Below are 18,730 nucleotides of genomic sequence, written 5' to 3'. Positions count from 1 at the left end.
GGATTCTTCAACTGACCGCTGCGGCACACCTGCACCAGGGCAAACCTCCACCTACCCCTAAACTTCTTTTTACAGCGAAAATAGAGCAACAGGACCGCTAGTCTTTGATTTTATTTATTTTCTGCTGTGTTTTACTTGCATCTATTTGAAAGAGTTAGTGTAAACACATTTTTTTTATTTTATGTGCTGCAATGTGCAGAAAATAGGTTTAAATGTTAAACAAATTTCTTCCAGTCAGAGAATGTTGCATATAATTAAAATTTTGCTTGATGCATAAAGTTAAAAGATTAAAACTAATAAAACAAGTTTTAAAAAGAGACTTTTCCATTTGATTACATTTTGTATGATGGATTATGTAGAAAAAGTAGAATTGGGCTGAAAGATCTATTTATCACCTATTCATGTTGTAAATCGTGTTTTTTAAAAAGTAACTAAGTTATTAGCTACTTTTGAAAATAAGTAATCAGTAAAGTAACGGGATTACTTTTGGGGGGAAGTAATCAGTAATTAGTTGCTGATTACTTTTTTCAAGCAACTTGACCAACACTGGTTATCAATGCCACTGAAGGAAGCACAGCTGCAGTTACAGCAGAGCAAAGAGCACCACAGTCACAGTAATTTGCATGCACTCGGTGGTTGATGCTGAAAATGCAAAAATATGTTTTTATGCTTGCTTCTAATCTGCTGCTGAGTCTTTTTTTTTTTCTACTGAGCACACATTAAAAAACTGATCAGTCTATTTGTAAGACAGTGTCAGACCTCATGTATCAAGTTTCAGAGCGCTAATGTGCAGCTGTCATGGCAGCACCAAGCAGTAAAATAATGATTTTCTGCAGCGTCGCCTTCTCACTGCGTTGCCTTTTTCTGTTATTTATATACATACATACATACATATGTGTGTATATGACATAGACAGAGTTGATAACTACCATTGTGTAATTTGTTATCTGACTGGGTTTTTTGTTTTGTCAAGCCAGCTATTGCAAAGAAAGCCCAGCTGTGCTGAACTTGCTTTGTAGTACGCCCCACCGAACAGCAGATGAGTGAGGCTGTTGTGCTCACAGTTAGACTGCGTTCCTGAGATGACCATATTAAGTTGGGGTGGCTGTAGCTCAGGTGGCAGAGCAGGTCAGCCACTAATTAGAAAGTCGGTGGTTCGATCCCAGGCTGCCTCCTGGCTGCATGCCAAATATCCTTGGGTAAGATGCTAACCCCATGTTTGCCTACTGGTGGTGGTCAGAGGGCCCGGTGGCGCCAGTGTCCGGCAGCCTAGCCTCTGTCAGTGCGCCCCAGGGCAGCTGTGGCTACAATGTAGCTTGCCATCACCAGTGCGTGAATGTGTGTGTGAATGGGTGAATGACTGAATGTAGTGTGAAGCGCTTTGGGGTCCTTAGGGACTAGAAAAAGCGCTATAGAAATGCAGGCCATTTACCAATACCAATACCAATATATCCACCGATATTAACTCTCACTGACATCAGTCAGAGCCAAGATTAGAAAAAATCTCTGGGAGGATCTTACATCTTTACACGGATTGCTTAGTACATCAGTAATACATCAGTATTTCACACTTTTCTATGTTTAGCATTAGCATCTAGCACTGTAACTGTTTATGACTGAGAATAGAGAAAAGCATAGAAGATTATCAAAGTAGATATGCAGCATCTCTAGTCTCAGACATTCACCGGTTTCAATTTCATTTCAGTCTTGGAAGAAAAGTATTGCAGACGTTTAAAACCTGCGAGTTATCAGAGGTATAAAGTCTTAATTAAAGGCTTCGCTGTGCTTTAAATGAAATACTTGTTAGTTTACTTTCTGTCATTTGTCATGACTACAAATGCAGTTTGTATGAACAGAGGAAAGGCTGCATGAAAAGTATACATGCAGCCAACCTGCTATTTTTACTGCTTAGAACGCTCAAAATATCAAGGTAACATGATTCATCGATTTTTGAGTTTTCCCACCTCGTGACTGTTGTTACTTTTCTTGTTCACTTAATTACAATTTTCCTGTGAAGTTAATAATCAAATTGTTTGACTTTACACCAGACATCCTTCCTCATGCAACGCTCCAATTTGAGACTGCACTAGCAGTGAGAGTACACTAGCTGGTGATCCCCGTTCATGAGGTTGGGGTTGTGTTTTGCTAACATTCACCTCACAAGCGAAAGGTCACTGGTTCACGCGCTAGCATGCAACCCCTGTTGGTTATGAGCCTGGATAAATGGGAGGGTTGTGTCTGGTTTAAAAATCTGTGCTAAGCCAAATATGCACACCAATCTTCTGAGAGCAACTCTTTCATTGACCTGCAGCTAACAATCACCTCATTTTTGTAAAACCTGAATATCAAGGGTCACAGCTGCCAAAGTGAAACTCAGAGAAAGAAAGCTGTTAGGGCAAAAAAACCACAGTTACCCAGGCAGTACTGATGTTCTAGTATATAGCCAGGGTTTCATTTTCCACAGAATTATATTGCAGCTCTAACTTGTAGATGATGTATGTAAAAAATATCTTTGACAAATTCTACTATAATCTAGCTTTAATGTTCACAGCAGATACATTTAAGACTGTATAGAAAATAATGCCAAACACTGAATGTCTGGAACTGCATTGCAGTTAAAAATTAAGCCTTTACATCCAACAATTTATCATTTTTTTTGTAACATCTTATCCAACTTAGGATCACAGGGGGATGCTGGACTCTATCCCAGGTACACAGGGTGAAAGGTGGGATATTCCTTAGACAAGTCTCCAGTTCTCACATCTAGAACCATTGCCAAGTTAGAACCATCAATTAACCTAACAAGCATGCATTCAGACTGGGAAGAAACCCAGAGGAGACCGACATAGGCTGTAGCTCCACACCAAAAGGACCCAACTAAGCAGGAGCTTCAAACTCAGAAACTAAAAACTGCACCGCCGTGCTGCCCCACTGCATTTGAAATGATTCAGGAAGATGTAAAACAGGCCTTTCACTTGTGGAAAAGAACTCACTGAATCTAAGAGATTTCAGAGTAGAAAATCACCTCCATATATCCTGTTAGCACTGAGGTGGAGAGGCAAATAGACAGTTTCATTCTTTCTTTCATTTCCCTCTCCATTCCCTTTCATTTCTTAGTAAAACAGCTTTGAAACTAACACATACACAAACCGAGTCCCAAAATGCCTTTTGTGGCTCTCCCGTCTCTCTTAAACCAAGCTCTGTTTCCTACTTTACCTTTTGCTGCACTTGTTTTAAAACAGGCAAAATGTACAAAACTGCGAACAAGCTAAAACGTCTCAAAAACATGACACAGCAGCTGTTGTGTTATATCAAACAAAATGGAACAAGCAGCAGTAGAAAAACTGGCATTGCATTTTTCTGTGCAGACTAAAAGAAATCTGTGCTCCCTACTGACAGACTTTAAAGAAGGAAACCACCGTTGATAGTGTGGCAAAGAAAGCTGTTTAGGGCTTCTGGAGTGCAGCCCAAAACCTATAATTTTAAGTGGGAACGTGTGCGGTTATTGATCGGGGAATAAACGTGTTGAAGAGTGTCTGAGCTGTCGGCAGGCCATGAAGAGTGATGGTAGCGTTGGGATGAGAGTTTCCTGAGAGTCTACAGCCATTAATTTCAAACTACCTTCTGTGTACTCCCATAATTCCCATAAATATAGCCTTTAATCATATCACTATATATATCTATAGGCTCTTTATAGTTATGGTTACTGACAGTATCCAGCAGTAGAAATGAGTGAGCAGAAAAGTCACAGTATGACAATAGAGAGGAAGAAATAATAATAAATAAAGACAGGATGTGACTTCATTTTCTGTAACGATAATGCCAAATAATTCTGTACATTACAGCATTTTATTTTTTATTTAAAAATAAAATTAATATTTAAAAAGTATAAAGTGACATTTGCTCTGACACATTTAGGTGTTTGGTGCAAAACCTACAATTACTTTGTAAGGTGATGAGCTAAATACTAACAACACAATGCTACCCCTGCCTGGTAATTACAGAATGCTGATGCATGTGCGACCACCCTTTGTCCCTTCCTTTCATAATAAAAGCCCTTATCATATACCGCGTATGGGTATCATATACCCATACGCGGTATATGATAAGGGCACTATTGTTTGGTCACTAGGCAACAAGATAACATCATGAGATATCATGCATAATTGAAGTTTTGTTGATACAAATGAAATGTCATTCATACTATAAAACTGCATAAATTATAATATATATATATTTTATCATTTTATTGTGCATAAAAACTACTAATGGGTCAATTTAAGTGATGGTACGTGGTTGCTAGGCATCATATGGTATCACAATATGGGATGTCAAGTTTGTTTTTTCAGCTCCTGCTTGTGTACGATGAGTTCATGGCCACACACAGAGAGATTAAATAAAATATAGTAAGATACATGTTTAAAATGCTATTGTAAAGAATGGAAACTAAATGAAGCTACTAAAATAGATTAAAGATTATGAAATATAGTATGAAGTAAAAAGCGGAATACATTTTTATGTTGACCAAATACATTTGGAAGGATAGAAAAGTTCCTGTGAATCTTGTCACATGAAAGTGAATGTTTTTTTTTTAATTATTTATTAATTTCTTTAGAATAAAAGTGACATTTTTCAAATATCATCTTTTAATTGATTTATTTTTTCTTGGCACTTTGACAAAGTGCTTTTTTGACTCCATTATTTTTAAGAGAAGGCAGACATCTCTGTATCCATTATCTCTGAAATTGTGATTCAAGCCAAAACTCTCTAGATGGGGGTTAAAAACGTGCACATTTAATTTTACATGTAATATTAATTCAGTTATGAAGAATAGGTGTATGTAAATGTGTTTGCATTATTTTTATCCCATCACTCTAAAATGTATTACAGCTAAATTCATGCCAATAATTAGGAAGCTATTCGAACCCATAAAAGTAGGTCTTAAGTTGTCTGAAGCGCTTGTGTTGAAGGCACCTGTACTTCTTTTTAGATTCTTCAAGAAGACCTCTTATCTGAAAGGTGCTCTTATCTTCAGTTCTAAAAGCTCCTGGAGAGTCCCAGGTGTTTAAAAACTTTAGCACTTCTTCTTGTTTGGGTCCCTTTTTGACCATTTAAACTGATTGGAATCCAGAGGCTGAAGGTGAAGGTTGTGATCCCATAGGTTTTGGAACAAATGTGAATGTGTCTCTTGCGAGCAACCTTGATAATGTGCTTGTCTATTGCAGGTCTGGACGACTGCTTGCAACAGTATGTGTGTGTCTTTGAGCGCGGAGGTGTTTGTGGGGAGCGGCTGCTGAGGATTAGCCACGCCGAACTTGAGGAGCTGGGAGTCTCTCGCATCGGACACCAGGAGCTCATTCTGGAGGCTGTCGACTTGCTCTGTGCCCTGGTGAGTTTGTGTGTTCTGCTTTGTGCTTCACTGTAGTGCTGAGCTCTCATTAGCAGTCTCTACAGCTGCAGCTTTAATGTATGCCACTGCCAGTAATGTGTTAGTGTCCTCCGTTAAACCCTGGCATTTCCTAATTGTCCCTATCTCAAAGTAAAAACAAATAGCCTCGTTTTGAACATTCGGAGTTCCAAATTAATGCAATGAATACTTTTTTGGCTTGAGAAACATGAATTTATGTTTATTAGAAAAATTGATTCAGGGTTAGCAACCTCCTTTTTTAAGGAATATCTGGCAGAACATCAACATCAGCTGTACAAAGCAAGCAACACTGAAACTAAGGTGGCAATATATGAATCATAAAAAATGAGTTACAAATAAGTCATTCAAATGAGGACAGCAAAAATAAAGTCAACTTAAGATGATTAGCATTGTTTTTAGATATAAGATTATAAGGAAGATGAAACCTGAAACACAATAAAACCGGTTTAGGAAGAGTATATCTTAAAAAGAAGAAAAATAATTTCCTCAAATACCAAAATAGTAAATTGGGCAAACTGTTAGTTTAGCCAGACCATTAAGTTATCCATGTCATCTCAGCGCCAACCCACTGATACCCTTCTACACACCCAATTGATGGGTGTGGCTATTTTAGCTGCTTTAGTTTTCAGCCCGCCCTCCACTCCAGCTCCTCCTTTTCTCACTGTATCTGACTGAATCTGTGCTGAATGTGTTGTCATTAATCTCTGCTCTGTGCTATGTGAGGTTCTTCCTGCTGCGCTCCCTGCTTCTGACTTCCCATGTATGCACATTAAAGGGTAGATCCATACTGTGAAACCGAATTTAACGCAGCGCAAAACAACAGTCTTTTTGTAGCACTCTTGACTGAACTGAACTTGTCACTCTTCTCTGTGCAGTGCTTTTGTCTTCACTGCGTTGTGTGCTGTTTGCTCGACATCTCTGACATCTCCAGTCAATAAATCTGAATTAAAGTTCCTACAAGCAGATTTTAACATGAGGGCAGAGCAGATGATGATGAAAATGGCTTCCAGCAGCCTGGTCACATATTCATTCAGACAATTATTCCAAAAAAGAAAAGAAATCTCAGGAAAACTAGATAAATGTCACGATGATCATCATCATCACCCACTCAGACTGTGTTCTCTGAATAATTCCAACAACCATTTTAGTCATTGTGAGTCATTCATATCCATCATTTTAGTCGCCTCCATCGTGGAAGACAATAAAAGACAAAATGGAGCTTATTTTTTTACAATAAAATTGACCAATATGCAGCAGAATCTTAATAAAAGCTGGCAAACCTGCTGACAAATAATTTGTATTCATGAAGGTTCGCTGTTTGTGTTTATATCTTTGTTTACATCTAGAACTCAGGGCTGGAGACAGAGAGCGTCAGGACTCTGGCTCACAAGCTCGGCGCCTCAGCCAAGAACCTGCAGAACTTCATTTCCGGACGGCGTCGGAGCAGCCAATCAGAGAGCAGGAGCTCGCGGCGCCTCCCCAATGATCTGCTGACCTCTGTGGTCGACCTCATCACCGCTGCCAAGAGCCTGCTGGCCTGGCTGGACAGGTGAATATACTCTCTAAATTTGTCTTTGCGCACAGACGCGGTGTGTTTATCCAAAGGAGAGATGATGCAGGTTGGTGCTTTAGTTGTACAAACAGATTTTATGATTTACCCTTTGTGGTGTGCCATAGGGTATATGCTCGAAATCTGAGGATTTCCATGCTTGCAGACTGTTTGTGTTATTCAATGATTCACTTGTATGACAGCAGATCTAGTCATGCGAGAGATAAAAATGTGAACTACGTCAAACTTCAGATTTTAGCCAAGCCATGCAGCTCTTTGAAACCTAAATCAAATCAATATTTGTCTTTGCAACAAGACCAATTCTCCTCGGTACACTTGGCAGGTGATGTTTTTCCGAGACTCTTCTGTGAGTTTAGGCTGTCTCAGTGTCTTCTGTCTGATCCTCACCATCATGGAGCCTGATCCCAGACTCTGTGATGTTGAGATCCGGGCCAGACCACCTGTTGCAAGACTGAAGTTATCAGACACCACCCCGATGCTACTGTCTTGGTTTGGATTTGTTTATTAGCACAAAAATAGATAGAAAACTTGTTCTGAGTACGATCTTCTGTCATAATAAAGGCTGTTCAAATTAGGATTGTTCAATATGTCCATGATGAAAAAATTAACAGTGTTTATGTAGGGCGATTAACACCACATGCTGCAGGCACTTATACTGTGCAATGCTTTTAATTAGGGCCCTCCATGAACATAACTCAATAAATTTGTCTATTACATTTATTAAAACGGGACCCAGAGAGCTCAGAAGGCTTTGCAGTGATATTTTGATGAGATGACATACTGTATTGACTTAAGTTAAGAAAGTCAATAAGCCTTCAGTGGTCAGTCACTAGATATTTTGGGTTTGCTCCGCTTTTGTTCTACATTATTTGATCAAATTACTTTGAAACAAATGTCAAAATAACAACATTAAATATGGAATTTTTTTTACAGTGTAGGCAGAATTGGGTGCTCTGACTGGGGTCTCAGAAGATTTCTGCAGATGCATTTGTATTAAAACATAATAAAACACTGATTAAAATACAAGAGAACGCAATGATTCAAAATAGCTGGGAACAAAGTGATTTACAGAGTGATGAAAACTTGGAAAAATACATGAAATGTAATATAATTAAATCACATATGATTAAAAAAGTACCTCTGGGGTCTGTAGGTAGGGTTAATATAAATAAATGAACAAAACAATAATAGCAATTTATGAGTGTTCATAAATTATTTAAACATTTTTTATGTCAGTTTCACATTACAGTGGACCAGTTATGCATATAACCCTCAGGCTAGAAAGGTATACTGGGAATGACTTTCCCACCATTACTTCTGTGTCTCAAAAGACCGAATATCACGTGAGTTAATTTAAATTTTATTTTGTAATTTAACTCACAAATTTAAACTTAAATATTAACTCATCCATGACATGCAATGTGAAATATTTGCACTGTTTGTACGATGCTGTATGAAAGGAATCTTGTATCTCAGACTATTCAAATATTTCTCATCATGTTTGAGTGAATATAAATACTGTGTATCTAGGTCTGGGCAATAAAACAATAAAGATCATTATTGTGAAACAGCTTTTACTTGACAGAAATATAAGATGGGTTAAATGTAAAGTCGAAAGAACTTGTCCATCCATGTCCATCCATCCAGAGTTATAACCATGTCAGATTATGTTGACATAGAGCGTAGGAGGAGCAGCCTGCAGCAGCACATGTGCTAATGTTTGCTCTATTGAAGCCATACACACAAGTACGTTAGGAATGAATGACTGACTGACAAAATTGTCAAGGTCTGCAGGAAGAGCAGACTGAGTCCGATGTGGAGGACCCAAATGCAGATGTCTGGAGACAGAATAATCTTAACAAAAGGCGAGTGGTTCTTTGGCTGATAATCCACAAACAAAAGACTAAGCATTAAATACAAAAATGAAGTGAAAACTTTAAATTACATTAACTAAACTTGGAAAAATACAACGAGATACAAGGAAGTGGGAAACACTGGGAACGTGCTGACAAAGGACAAAGGGAGGCTGACACAACAGGAGGGTGATTGAGACAGTTGGGAAACACAGCTGGACCAAATTAGCCATAATGAGACAGGGGAAGCAAAAGTGAACATAAAGCATGTGGGATGAGAGACTATCAAAATAAAACAGGAAGCACAAACATATTGAGACTAAGACACACAAGATTGACACGGAAAAAAGGTAAACAAACATGGGGACATGGCAGACTTAACATGGAGCATACTAACATAAAAAAATACAGAGATGTGACTAAGGACAGTAGGGCAACACTAAGGGAACTATTAAACCTATCTAAACTAAACTAGATATTCATAATACATTGGAAAAACAATATGGGAATGAGAATAACTAATGAGCAAATATATAAATAGAATCTTGGAACATAAAAAAATTTCTCAAAGCCTAAAACAATGAAGATGTAACAAAATTCCAAACTAAACACAAAAACACCAGGTCCAAGACCCAGAACCATGACAACAAAAAATGTTCATGAAAACCTGCTGTCAAACAAGAAATACCAAGTGACACAGCCCAAGGCTCAAAAGATGAGGACATTGTTTGAAAAGAAGGATCAGAGCCTCTTTAAAGGCCTTCAAAGAAGCAAAGTAGCACACACTGCAAATGGTGTTGCAAACATGTTACCATAAAGACGGGTAGCAGCGTGGCTCATTTTTACCATCTTAAGCAGTGCCATTTGCACAGTGCAACACTTTACAGTCCAAGGCAGTTTGTCCAGCACCATCCCTTGTGACAAAAAGTGAAGAGACACTGATAACACAAATGCAACGGTACTTTGTTGTAAAAGACACGATGCCAGTAAGCACAATCGAACATGTCGAATTTTAGCAGCTGATTAAAGTAATTGACCCCAGTTGCAAAACTCCATGACCATAAAAGGTCATTGCCGAAAAGGCTGGCTGTTCACAGAGTGCCTATCAAAGCATGGTAATGGAAAGTTGACCGGAAGAGAAAAGCGTGGTAAGAAACAAATGTGTAATCAATAGGGATAGCTGCACCCTCAAGAGGACTGTCGAGAAAAGTGGATTCAAGAACTTTAGTCAGAGCATCAAGAGTTACCACGAGCACACGTCTTCAGGAAAAAAAAGCTACAGCTTTCACATTCTTAATTTCAAGCCAGTCTTGAACCAGAGAAAATAGTAGAAGCATCGTGGCATATGGAGAAAAAGAACTGGAGTGCTGCTTAGTGGTCCAAAGTCCTTTTTTTAAAATGAAAATAAGCTTTGCTTCTCATTGGGAAATCAATGTCCTAGGGTTGCATGGAAGAGTCAAGAAACTCAGAATCCGAATTTTTTTAAGCAAAGTGTGATCTTTCAGATGTCTCCGATCTGGTGTCCCATGTCATGTGCTGGTCTTGGTGGTGGTTGGTCCAAAGTCAATGCAGCCATTTGCTTTCAACCTTAATGAAGATGCTGATTTTATTTTCTAGCATGACTTAGCACCCTACCACATTGCCAAATCTACTACAGAATGGTTTTCTGACCATGTTATCATGTGCATGATTTGCTAGCCAAGTCATCTGTCTTGGACCTCACACAGAATCCATGGGTACTGTCAGGAGGAAGATGTGAAAGACTCCACTCAAATTAGCTTAAAGGCCACTTTCGAAGCAACATGGACTTTGAGCACACCTGTCAAAAGCTGACCCACTACATGCCAAACTAAACTGATACAGAAATTCATGAAAACCTAACCAAGTGCTGAGTGTGTAAATGATCATGCTTTTCATTTCAGTATTAAAAATCCTTTTTTATCCCTCAGTCATAAGGTTGATTGAGGTATTGTTGTCATCCTGCTGGGTAGGCAGGCAAGCAATATGGAAACCCAAGTTTGTGAATGAGATAACTGAAGAAGAACGCCACCTAGGAGTTTTTAATTGATACCATAGGTCTATCTACTAAACATCTCGGGCCAGTTTGAATCTCAGTAACCTTGACCTCAAGGTTAGAGGTCAGAGGTCAAGTTTTCTGAAAATCTTCTGCATGCAATAACAAGAACAAGGCAATGTGGGAATTTGAAATTCATACCTTTGGTATACCTATGGTATGGTGTGAAGGATGATGGGATACCATTGGCTGCCAGCAGTATTTTTAATAATAATTTTTAATAATTTCGCATACTGGAGTTCAGATTTTCATGTGCTGTGAACCATGAGCATCCAAATTAAAAGTGATGATATTATAATATACTGAGATCTACTTGTGTAATCATAATCTGAAAGACAAAGAAGTGCATTTCAGTTTCTGTAATATGTGATGTAACCTTAACTGAAAACTTAACTTGGTGTCCATTTGTCCTTATTTTGGGACCTTATGTACAAATCCAAAAAATCAGTTAATCTAAAAGAAATGTTTAGGAAAAAACTAAAATAGTGACTGTAGTAACAAATCCTCTCTCACTTCTCTGTTTTGTACAAGGAAAGCACCAATCTGCAAAACACAAGCTCCCTCCTGCAGATGTTGGTTGTTGACATCGTTTTTGTGAAATATGTTTTTGGGGTTTTTTTGTAAAGGGATAATCTCAGACATTTTTCGCTCTCACCATGCTTCTCTCCTCACTCTCTTCTGTTGTCTGTCACTTCATTTATTCATGACTCGACACGATCTTCTGCGCACAGCACACACATAAGCTACACAACTAAAGGTCTTTGACATCGGTTCTTGAAATGCCAGGCACCCACACCTGTCCTCAAGCCAGCTAGGCCACAAAACAAACATTAATGCATAGAGCCTCAGACTCATAGAAACGCCCACGGCCTCGTAAAAACACACACTCGCAGACACACACCCACCTCGGCACGCACTGACACGCACTTATGCAAGTGCACACGCGGTCGCCCACGCAAAGTGATGCAATTGAAAATGGCAAAGCGACATTGAGATAAGGGTAGACTCAGCAGAGCTTTCTGTTCTTCAGTTGTGAGATACTGTGCAACAACTCATTTTTTAAAGATGTTTTTATCATGCAGATTATACAACAAAAGACAAAAGAACATTTTCCAGGTTTGTGAGGAAACACAAGTGATTTGAAATTGATGACACCAATATGATCCCACTAAAGCTTTATTTTGATGAAATAACATCTTATAAAATTGATCTTTACAGTCAGGAGAGAAGAAATGTGTGAGCAGAACAAGATTATTTTGTTACTGAAGTCAGACCTTTTTGGTTACTGAAAGTAATGAATTCATTAGGGGATCCTAACAATGTGGAAAAGGTGAGCACATCAGGCTAAAAGCTGCCCTGAATTTGTAACGGCAGGATGGTTTCATCTTATAAGGTACGCAACAGAAGCAAATTGGTTTAAAATGTGTTAAAAATGAACTTTCATCTCCTTCTGATTGCTGCTTATTAGACCTCTCGGGGATGGAGGAAAAGTGCAGCAGCGGTTCAGCGCTCAGATTGCAAATGTGCAGCAGCTTCTCCCAAAATGACTTAAAAAGACATTTTGCAACCTTTTCATGTATAAAATAACAGCGTGGGTAGAGTACACACAATCTTTTTGCTGCCCCTGAAGACTCCATATATGTTTACTTTCCCCTTCCAGGCATAATTTTTACCTGACTTGATCGATTTTGGTTTCTTTTAAATGCACATTTGAAAGCTCCTCCCTATGAATTAATAACGTGGCCCGGCAAACTGCATTTTAAATGCGAAATATTTTCCGATAGATTTGAAAAAAACAAGCAAAAACAAAAAAACCCGCATCAGTTCGAGTGTTTCAAATGTATTTATTTATTTATTTATTTATTTATTTTACCAGTTTCGTGAATAAGGAGACTTAGAGGTATGGGGTGTGTTGCTGGGTTGGAGCTGTTAAATACATGCCAAATAATCTATATGCAGGTCATGTTTATAGTGCAACCAAAAAGTCCTATACATTTATTATGATATAGGAGAGAATTTCAAATCACACGGATTGTCAGGCAAGGTCTGTCTTGTTACAAGGAGCACATTTATTTCTGTGATTTCTTAGCAGATTTATGGCTCTTGAGTTCTGGAGGACAAACATGATGATGACGTTGCATGATGTAGCATGCAGCAAAAAAAAAAATACAGTCATTAGCTTTGTAGATGGACAAGCAGAGGCATTTTAAGACAAATCACACTGCTCACCTCTGTGGTACGCAGTCATTGTGTCACACACAACAATAGCAGTATGGCAGAGAGGGATCCTCAGTTTATGATTTAATATAGACTATATATCTGAAAGGCCAGAAATTGCCTTTTATTTGAGTTATTAGTGTCACCTATAGGAGCGCCTTGCTACTGATGGGGTCTGTGACCTTACAACAAGCTCACAGTCAATTAATCACAAAGGGTAGAAGTGATTAACTTAAAAAATACTCACTTGCAAAAATCCCAGAAGCACTACATCCCATTACATAGGCTAATGCCTCTGTCACACAGGCCTAGAAATGGTCAGTGACCTCTGCAAATCCACACGTCACTAAGGAAACTATATGTGATATCCAACCGGTTGGTGATCCTTGGCTGAACTGTGTCTCAAAGAGGATGCTGCACCAAAAACCTCCTCATCTGCATTGTGCTTCTCACACTTTCACTGCGTCACAGTTTTTGGTACAGCACCAGAAACCTCTTTGCATTATCTCTTTGCAGTCATTTTCACATTTCAACATATTTGACACAGCAACCAATTAGGGAATACACATTCGGCGAAACTAGTGGTTAACGTACACTACAGTGAAATATGGATGGCAACCTCACTGTGACTAGGCAAATCTGGTGGTTGCATTGAATTTCTCTGCAATAGTTGCAGTGATCAGCTGGTTGCCCAGTTCTTTCAGTCAGATTGGCAGGGCTTCAATAGTTATTTCCATATGATTTCTAGACTAATTGCAAACACACTGCAAACAATCTCAGTCAGCTGAGTCGGTGAGTGCATCTCATCTGTGATGCGTCTCTGTGGAATAGGGGACTTGTTTCAGCTGGTTGGTTGCCATCTGACTGTATTTTGGTTATAGTTCTATGTAAAAACAGATCCATAAACAGTGTCATTGTAGAGGAATTTTTGAATATTTGTTAAAACCTATGACGTTCTGGCTAGACTCTGGAACCTAAGTAATAAATGTGAATTTCTGTGGATGTAGATGGAAACAGACTGCATGTAACTGCCAATTCGAACACATTTAGTTTCAGTTTACACTCAGTTTCCTCCCTTCACCCTCAACCAGCTTTGGCAGATCTACGCACCTCTCTGAGCCTGTGTATGTTGGAGGTTTCTTCCTGTTAAAAGGGAGTTTTTCCTTCACACTGTTGCCAAGCGATTGCTCATAGGGGTTTTCTGATTTTTGGGGTTCTCTGTATTATTGTAGGGTCTTTATGTTGCAATATAAATCGTCTTAAGGTGACTATTGTTGTTATTTGGTGCTATTAATAAAATTGAAGTGAATTGAAAATTGAATTAAACTAATTCCATCTAATTGCTGTCTTATCATGAACACCAAATTCACTTTAAGGGGGCCAACTATTATGAATGGCTGGCTTCTGTCTTCTAAATCATAATTTCAAAGGCAACAAGATGGCAGTTTCAATCTGTTGGTTAATTCTGGTTGTGTCACAGTGTCCTACCAGAGTATTCCCTAGTGTGGTTTAGCATAAGGAAACAAAACCACTCAAAAATGGCCTGCATACTAAATAAAATCATCCTTCAAAAAAACAGACAGGTGCAATCAAACATTGAAGGTTAAATGACAAATTCAAATTCATAGAGGAAAATAAGGGAAACGTCTTTCTGAAATGAAATGAAGACAGAAAAGAAAGTTACTCTTGTAGAAATATAAATGATAAGAGTATAAAATGCTTTGGGTGATATAAACAGGAGGAATGCTAGATTCAGTCTGTCAAGCTATGGGCTATAGAGATGTCCATTTTAGTTTACCCTATATTTACTTCACTTTTGAAAGTTTGCCAAATTAGCTTCTAGCAGTTCTAGTTTGCAGTGAATCCAGATCCAGAAAACTATAACTAGGTTATTTTCAAAACTGATGCTTCTCAGGCGCATCCTGGAGTCAAAAGCATCATCCTTTTTTGTGTGTTTTTTTGATTACTTACATTTATTTGCAGCTAGCTCTGAGGTCAGCATCCTTAGAAAGATCTATTTAAACTGAGTTTAAAAATGTCTATCTTTTGAGATATGACGGAGTTAGACTTTAAGAATAGTAAGTTTGGAAGGTTGGACTACAAATAAAGGCTGCACATTTTTATCTTTATCTGTACTACACCTTAGTACCAAGTGTTTACAATGTAGCTATTAATGTATAGACAGTTGTAACTGAATTTTCAAACATGAAAGAAAACTTAAAAACATTGGAATTCCTCAGAAGGACGAGGGATGTCTTCATGCAAAGATTTATGGATGTAATGCAAACATATTTGGGCCATGTGGCTTTGCCTCATTTATCTCTTTTTGTTTGCTTTTTGGACCTTTGGGGTTTTAGTAAACTCAAGGTACCCTACACTGTAGCATCATCATAGACTCTAGTTGGGGTAAAAACTGTTGTTTGAGGACTGGGGCCTGGTGGTTAGCAAACAGTCTGCATAGCCTTAGGTCCTGCATATATATATAGCACTCAGCCTCAATACTGATGACCCAAATCACACACACCACAGATAAATCATACACTAGAGGCTGTGGCCGAATTTTAATCTGGGTCTTTAGAACAATGAAGGAAGTGTGCATCTTTCCATTCACTTCATTACGTTGTATGTGCAACCCATATGTCATCAATGTGCACTAACATTTATAGTACTGTACGCTCCTTGGATTCGTCTCTGTGTGTATGTGTATGTATGTGTGTGTATGTGTGTGTGTGTGCCGTCATTAGCACCCCATTAGCCGCAGCATGTACCTTATCGTTAACACCTTCTCCATACCTGAATAGTCCATTATGCTTCAGTGTGACAAGAGGTCCATTTATAAACATTGTGTTGGCACAAAAAGGGGCTTTAGAAGCTCGTCTCTCACAGGAAAAAAAATAGTTTTTTATAAAAACAAACTTGATAGCAGAGTGTGCACACTTTAGTGGAAACTATGACCGAGCATACAGACATGTGGGAGACATTGGGAATTGACAATGCCAGTGGCAAAGTAGCTTAATGAATCCAAAGTGGCCTAATAGCTCCTCTCGCACAATTTATTTCTTTCAGACCGAAACCAGATTAAAAAAAGAAAGAACATCCATGTCTAAATTGTGCTTTTTTTGTTTGTTTATTTCTAAAACCTGAGCTGAAATGAGAAATAGTCAGTATAAGGTGTGTAAATTGGTGCACTCAGAACAAGATGGCCTATTTACCTGGTTCACTAACGCACTTTCTGTCTTTTGTCCACTGCTGCTGTGTCCTCTTTCTTTAGAGAAAGTGCATTACTGTTCAATCCCCTGAAACCTACCTGCAGTGGTTTGGATTGCATACTCGCAGCAGAGACATATTCATATTCAAATAACAAACTCTTTGTTTTTTTACTGTTCTTAAACTTTTCTTTTATTATTGGGTATGTTTCGGTTAATGGCTGTAGTTAAGTATGAGGTTTGAGCATAGATTGCATCCAAATGACAGAGCTTCTGCAAAGTGAAACCAGTGCAGGAGTGTCTTCATTCTGCATTGTTCTTTAACAGAGGGTGACTCCTCTGGTTGCAACTCATTTATTCTGTAAATTAGGGTTTCATGTAGAGTGAAATAGATGAGAAAGTAGGGCATGTTTTACTATGAAACTGCAACATCCCTCAGTTTTGGTCAGATATGCCACTTGATCGTCATGTCTAGTTTCAAACACCAAGATGGCAACTAATTTGTTATGTCCATCTAAAAAGCCAAGAGTATGTGCAGGCCAGTGGACAGTGGAGGAGTCTTCAGCTCTGCTTCAACAATCCACCCCCACATGTTCTGCCATGTCACCTATCCAGCGTTCAGTCCAGACATCCATTTATGGTTTTCCAAACCAGTGTTTGTAAGTCCTCTAAGGAAGCTAACCACAAATTAACTCTTTATGGCTCCAGTTTTCAACTTCTTAAAACCTCTGCACCACCAAAATTGATCTTTATAAATATAAATTAAACAAGTCCAGACTCCCAAAGCTCCTCTATATCATCATCGTTATAACAGCTTAACAGTGCATAACCCTTTCCTTCTGACAGTAGTAGTGAATTACATACAAGATAACAAGATAGTAGTTGCATAAACAATTTGGCTTTTTAAATATAGATTTGATGATTTTTATTTTTTTTAATGCTATAAAGTGATGGAGCATTGATATTTGTCGTGCTGCAGAAAGTCAGTAATTGCCAATTGCCAATTGGTAATGGGTTAATTGAGCCAAAAAAACAGACATTCTGTTTTGAGCTTCATAAATATGATACTTTGCCACTTTTCTCTGCTGCTTGTCCTGGCAAAACGATTTGGTTTTAGATCTGGTGGATTTAATTACCAGCAAGCCTTCAAGCTGTACCACTATCTAACAAGCCAGGACACATACAAGCCTACTGGCTGCCAACAAGAAGAAAGGACTGGTGCTGATTTTGATTCGTTCAGTAACGAAGAGATGGAGACTGAGGCAGGGAAATGAGGACTGGCTTATTAAGATTTGAAAACCACTCCGAGACAGATGGCAACATGTGGTCAGTGTATCTTACCATTTCTGATATTCAACAAACAAAACAATCAATTCACCTTTGAAGAATAATCAATAAAGTGGAAAAGTTGTGAGTACAGTTGTGAGCCTGTACCAAAGATGAAGCCACCACATCACAACAAAACTCTTCTTTTTGTTCTTCTTTTTCCTTATTTGCTCCAAACAAACACAACAAAAAGGAAAAACAACATACTCTCCTTACAAATTTGTAAGGTAATAACTACTTTCATTGTCCTAAAGTTAACAGGTATGTACAGAGTGGGGGCACGGGGTGGCAGCAGCCCCAGGGTACTTTTTCTCCCACTACATTTTAGATGTAAACATTGTACTTTGTATTCCAATTTACTTTGAAGCTTTTTAAAAAAAACAAAAAAACATTTTTAATTAGATCTTGTGTATATAAATAAATACAAGATTAACATGAGGTTGACTGCATAAAAATTAGCACATTTTTGTGGGTCTCCTGCAATACTTGTGTTCCGCTCTACTATATTGATTCCATTATAGTCCACTGTTAGGTGATGTCCTAATTTATCAAGATATTCAAGTTTTAAGGCAAGGCGTTATAATTATATGTAGTTTTCATGAAATGAAAATGATAAACATATAAATTAGTAAAAGTACATAAAATAGGTCATTTTAGCCCATTGGTAGGTGGTTGCTATGAGATAAAGATAAAGAACCTTCAGGGACATAAAATCTACCTGTGTGCCAGTTTTGGTTGTTCAGCTTCTGATTGTATGGCAAATGTATTGATACCAAGTAATCAATTGTGTTTAAAACAATATAATGTATGCGATTCTACGATTCTTAAAAAGGGTCATTTGATTACTTTTAATTTTACATATTAAACATAACACTACATATATTTTGATCTTAAAAACTGTTGTTAGTTTCCCACTTTGCAAAATATTTTTTCCAATGTAAAACAATTTCCTGTCTCTTGTCTTGCCAGTTTCATGTAACAGCATGTGCATTAGAGCCCAGGGTTGCACATGAGCCTGAATAGTGCCCAGTGTTTTTTTGCTTTGTTTGTTTGTTT

At 38.2% G+C, this 18,730-nt stretch overlaps 1 protein-coding gene across 1 annotated transcript in view; it reads left to right on the top strand.

Moving 5' to 3' along the window:
* The window catches only part of cnksr2a (connector enhancer of kinase suppressor of Ras 2a), an 84,717-nt gene that overhangs the window by 20,710 nt on the left and 45,277 nt on the right, over window positions 1-18,730 (top strand). Inside the window, exons 2-3 of the mRNA XM_013910158.1 lie at window positions 5,226-5,389; window positions 6,775-6,977. Coding sequence (XP_013765612.1) covers window positions 5,226-5,389; window positions 6,775-6,977 — 367 coding nt within the window. The remainder of the gene's footprint in view (window positions 1-5,225; window positions 5,390-6,774; window positions 6,978-18,730) is intronic.

The sequence above is a fragment of the Pundamilia nyererei genome, unplaced genomic scaffold (assembly GCF_000239375.1).
Source record: "Pundamilia nyererei isolate P.nyererei 1_Seehausen unplaced genomic scaffold, PunNye1.0 scaffold00037, whole genome shotgun sequence".
Taxonomy (NCBI): Eukaryota; Metazoa; Chordata; class Actinopteri; order Cichliformes; family Cichlidae; genus Pundamilia; species Pundamilia nyererei.
Note: the sequence above shows the minus strand (reverse complement) of the source record. Positions and strands in the feature narration are given on the sequence as shown.